The 5,033-nt window shown below is 42.9% G+C and overlaps 1 protein-coding gene across 1 annotated transcript in view; it reads left to right on the top strand.

The window, feature by feature from the left end:
- Positions 1–4,279: 4,279 nt before the first annotated feature.
- LOC101856421 (homeobox protein MOX-1) overlaps positions 4,280–5,033 on the top strand; it is a gene marked incomplete at its 3' end in the record, with an annotated part of 6,508 nt that continues 5,754 nt past the window's right edge. The window contains 1 exon segment of the mRNA XM_013082006.1: positions 4,280–4,775. Coding sequence (XP_012937460.1) covers positions 4,385–4,775 — 391 coding nt within the window.

Genomic DNA, 5,033 nt, shown 5'->3' with positions numbered 1-5,033 from the left:
GTCCCGGGTTCGAATCATTTTCTTCTCTAAAATTGTCTCCTTTCACCACCTTTCCTGCTCTCTAGCAATGTTCTGTCGTCTATTTTCGTCTCCTCTTTTTGCCCCCACCCCTTCACCTCATTTGTCCCTCCTCCTCTGGGCTCCTAACTCTTTCTGCAGCCTTTCCTACTCCTTGGCTCCTTCTTACTTCTTACTACTGTCTTTCAGCCACACCCCTGATCTTCAGGCAGGAAAGATCTTCACCTAGTCTTATCTGACAAGTTGCGCACGTTAAATATCCCTTGGTGGTCCAAAATCGATAAGAGTAGGCTTCGGCCGCCACACGGGCAAAATTCAAAATTTCCTACCAAATGAAAAAGTTTAATGTATCCCGCACACTCATATGACCTTATGCAGTTGCGAGCGCCGTAAAACACTTATGAAAAAAACCAAAAAACCAAAAAAACCCAAAACACACTAAAAACAACACCCCCCCCCCCTTCCCCTAAATCCATAATATCAGACAAATACAGAACAATTTCATAAACATGCCATTGCTGATTGCCACTGTGCCTTGCTCAAGGACACACCCTAGTGACCCCCTATCAAACCTTGGCATTGCTTTTTGAGTCTGATATAGCCAAGGGTCCCCATTGTATTATCAAGTAAGTGCCGCTAGTTAAAACAAAGGAAACAAAGGATTATTATCTTTTTGGTTGATAGGGTTAAGTCCACTGTCTAATCAACCCAGTTAACAGTAAACGATAGCGCGTGGAACCAATTATATTATGGCGTCATGACCAACACTTCTTCTTAGGACAACTAAAAACTGGATCGATAACAACGATAACAATGACAACTGAAAAGGGTACCGCTCTCTCAAAGATATTCTCCAGCAAGATTTGTGAAAGGTAAAACAGAATCGGTGGTTGGCAGGTGCTCTGGTGAGGTTTGCTCCTTTTTTACAATCAAACATCTGCCGTCCTTATCTCGGCCCCCCCCCCCCCCCCCCCCCCTTTTGTGGTTTTTGTTACTCTTTTGCAATGATTCTATTCTTCGGAACTTATATGACCTAATTGTGTTGCAAGTACCGTAAAACTCTTCCTAGAAAAGGTAAAACGGTATATACCTGTACAGAAACTCTGACTACCAATTATTGCCCATAAAATACGCCTGAGATAGGTTTTTGGCAGTGTCTGCAAGGGTGTTTCTAAGACCCTATTCTGTTTGATGAATTGGTTACAGCCATTGGTTTTTTTAGTGACGAAAGACTTAAGAGACAGAAAGAGAGGACACAGATAGACAAAGAAAGAAAGAAAGAAAGAGAAAGAGAAAGAAAGACAGAAAGAAGTAAATAAATAAAGAAACAAAGAAAGAAACAAAAAAACAAAGAAAGAAAGAAAGAAAGAAAGACAGAAACAAACAAACAAACAAACAAAACAAAGAAACAAAGGGGAACTAAATGAAAGAAAAAAGGAAAGAATGAAATGAATAACAAACAAGCAAACAGCAAAAACAAAACGAAAGAAAGAAACCAAGAAACGGAGACAGAAAGAATGAATGAAAGAAAGAAATAAAAAAAGAAAGAAAGTAATGGAGAAAAATGGAAAAGTGGTTGAAGCGGCACCACAAATCCCAAGCCCCAACAACGTGCAGTTGTGAAGTGCAAGGTCGGTGTATCTTTCTATCTATTGCTACCTTATTATTTCGGGCAGATTAACCGTATTGCCTGTTTAAACTGGGGGGGCTTCCAAACCGCTTACCGTCTTGGGGGCCGGTTTGACGAGCCTTTGGTGTGGCGGGACGACGGGCGACTCAACACCCCACCGTTATGCCGCCAAGGCGTCAGGCTGTATAGACAAGTGGTGTAACTTATGTTTGAACATTGCAAGACATAGAAAAGCTGAGGGTGTACGATTGGGACAAGATATAAGGGTGTGATGTTATGGGGTGTGCACTCGGTGCGATATGCCGAGGTCGAAACTCGTTTGACATTGAACTACTTGTACTTCGAGAGAGATTTGTGGTTTTTACGTGAGTTTCTGACTTCAGGTTGTATGAGGGCTCGAAGGCTGAGCCCTTTGGAATTTTGATGGATTTGCGCCTAATGGGCAGCCTGTTGCATTACCGTAGACAATGCGACGTCATTGGTTTGCTTCTCACGTTTAAGTGTAACACACACTGCAGCACAGCGGGTTGATGACGTAGGGTTGGAATATCATTTTCGAACACTGTTAGCTCATTTGGAAAGATGTTGCTATACAGAGCGCTTGAGCTGGGTCTGAATCTGCTTCAGAACATAGATTATGTTTTCCTTGCTATGTCTTTCTTTTCTACCTTGAGTCTGGATTTTAAAATTTTCCCTTCCTTTGAATGTGGGGTTCTTCTGACATCTGTTCTTGGGTTCCAGCGCCGATTTTGATTGAAGTTGTGTCCCTCTTGCAGACATCTTTGTCTCACAGAGTAGTCGGAAATGTTTTCTTCCTTCCGTTCATTAATTCTCCATAGAGGAGGTTTTTCGAAATCCCCCTTCACTTTCTCAGCGCTGAGAGCGCCCTAGCCATCTGAGTCGGCGTTGCATGAGCAGTGAAAATCTTAATATCGTATAAGAATACAAAATGCTTCAATGTAATCAAAGGATCAATGAAAGCTGGTTAAAATGTACCACATGATCAGTTTTTCACTAGTAGCAAATCCATTAGCTTGAATAAGAACAAAAGGTTTCTTGCTGCGATTTATTGCCGAGAACATTGCGAAAAGTACTGGCGTTGTGAGTTAGGAACACATGCGTTAACCTATTTCGTATTTGTATGTGTTGCAACTAGTAGCCAGCTTAATAATATGGCTTTTTGCGTCTTGACACACGATTTTAGAGCCAATACAGTTTTACCTGGGTGTAGGCCTAGAGGATGAAGTAGGTTGGCCCAGTAGTACTTCCCTCTCTTTAGATCTTGGCTTCCGTGATATGCTCCAAAGGAGAGACATTTGCAATACGTTTGGAATCAAGTGTAAGGGATGCCATACTATTTTACAGGTGTGATAGCGATATTTTTTAATGGCTGGGTAGTTTTTTATTCTTTATTTTGCCCGTGTGGCGGCCTAACAGTCAACTCTCCTACGATTTTCAACCACCGATATAACTTTAACGTGCGCATAGAGCCCACGGGCTCTCGGAGATTTTTCGCCCGTATACGAGAAGACCAGGGGTGTGGAGGAAGGAAACTGAGAGAGCAATGTTTTTGTTATATGTCGCGAACAAGCAAAGAAAATAAAAGGCATATTTGGGGCTGGAGACGGGTTCTCAACATCAGATCGTAACTCGTAAAAGAAAGGTATAATAAATAAATAACCGAACATTAGAATCTACATCTCTTTAAAAAAACACAAAAAACAAACTGAGCTTTCTAACAAAAAGAAGGAGTAAAAAAATCAGAATATTGCTTCCCGACGCAATTTTGACAACCCTGCTTTCCAATGGCGATTTTTGAGATTTTAAAGTTCTTCATTCGGAAAAAGAGTCTTCACTACTTCAGTAATCAACCTCTGGGAATCGCCTAATGCGTGCCAGACGTATTGAATTTTCATTTTGTCGCTAGTGACTGAAAAGTAGGTACACATTATATTTATTATATTACATTCACCGACAACGGAAAATGAAAAGATTACAATTTGAATGCGAAAGCTGCTAAAAGTCTCGCCAAACTGCCATGCATCTTTTTATACGTCTCACACCAATGTATGCGTTTATCGATGTTAAATTGGACAACCATAATTGCTGTATCCCTCGGAACTCCAGCTCCCCCTCCCCCTCCCCCCGAAAAAAAAATCCCCACCTACGTTTTTCGGCAGCCACTTCGTTTCGTTTTTTTTTCCTGTTCCCAGCTCCGCCCCGTCGCCAATCTCAGCAAGCCACAGCCAATTAGGTCCCGTAACTCTGTTGGTCCATGTTTGGTCTGTCTCAGTAATCCTCCCCTCGGCACGGAAAAAGGAAAAAAAAAGTGTACAATAATCAACACCCCACCGATCGCTTGGATACCTAATGTCAACAGATTTCTAGACAGGGATAATTTGCTCGGAGAAAACCCTTACCGCTCGTCGACGCTCGGGATCATCTGGGGAAAGGGAGAGGAAAGAATAATAAAATAGGAGGGCGGTCTCGGGAACAGGCCAGCAAAACAGTGTTACATTCAGCCTCCCCTTTGACCGCGCCGCACAGGGTAAATTTGAGGATCGGATTACCAACAAAAGGCTGAAAGAGATCGACTGTGGTGTTCTGTCGGTTCCGCACGGTCTTGGGGGACGCACGATACACCCCGAATGACGGGTTTGCTGTAAAACGCGGGCTATCATTAACATAATTCACAAGCGAAAGCTGTTTGATCTGATAGCTTCCAGATTTCAAGCCATGGAGGCTGAAACTAAAGAGGTGGTTTGTTCCGCAAGTACTGAGGAAAAAACAAAGAGTCATATTATACACCCGAAGTACGCGGAGATTTTCAACTTCACGTACAAGAACTTGCAATGCCTCCCTGGCATTGTCGTCACAAAGGACTCCGATTTCAGCGATAATAATGCAGAAGATGACGACAAACCTCTAGATTATGCCGTCAACTTCAGCGTGGGAGGCAAAAGAAAGGAGCACCCAACCCCGTTCTATGTTGAGGACATTCTCAGCCCCAGGAAATGTGACACGGACCGAGGACCTCTGGCACATTTTGGTCGTGACTTACACACGTCTTTCCGTTACAGAGATGAACACATTCTCAGAAGACGGCACAGCTCTTCAGACCATACAGGTATGTCTCCACAAACTGTGAAGATTAGTAGTCAAAATGGGTATTCTTTGGAGTAACCATTCTAGTGCTAATCATTTATAAGGTTGGCTTTTTTAAATGAACGTGCGAATTGTATCACGTATTTTCGTGTTGGTGGTTTTCCTTTGCCCCCCCCCCTCCTCGCGCGTTCTCTCTATCTCTCTCTCGCTCTCTCTCTCTCTTTCTCTCTCTCTCTCTCTCTCTCTCGCTCTCCCTCTCCCTCTCTCTCTCTCTCTCTCT

Source organism: Aplysia californica, unplaced genomic scaffold (assembly GCF_000002075.1).
Source record: "Aplysia californica isolate F4 #8 unplaced genomic scaffold, AplCal3.0 scaffold00155, whole genome shotgun sequence".
In the NCBI taxonomy this organism is placed as follows: Eukaryota; Metazoa; Mollusca; class Gastropoda; order Aplysiida; family Aplysiidae; genus Aplysia; species Aplysia californica.
The sequence above is the reverse complement of the archived record's forward strand: the minus strand, read 5'-3'. Positions and strand labels throughout refer to the sequence as shown.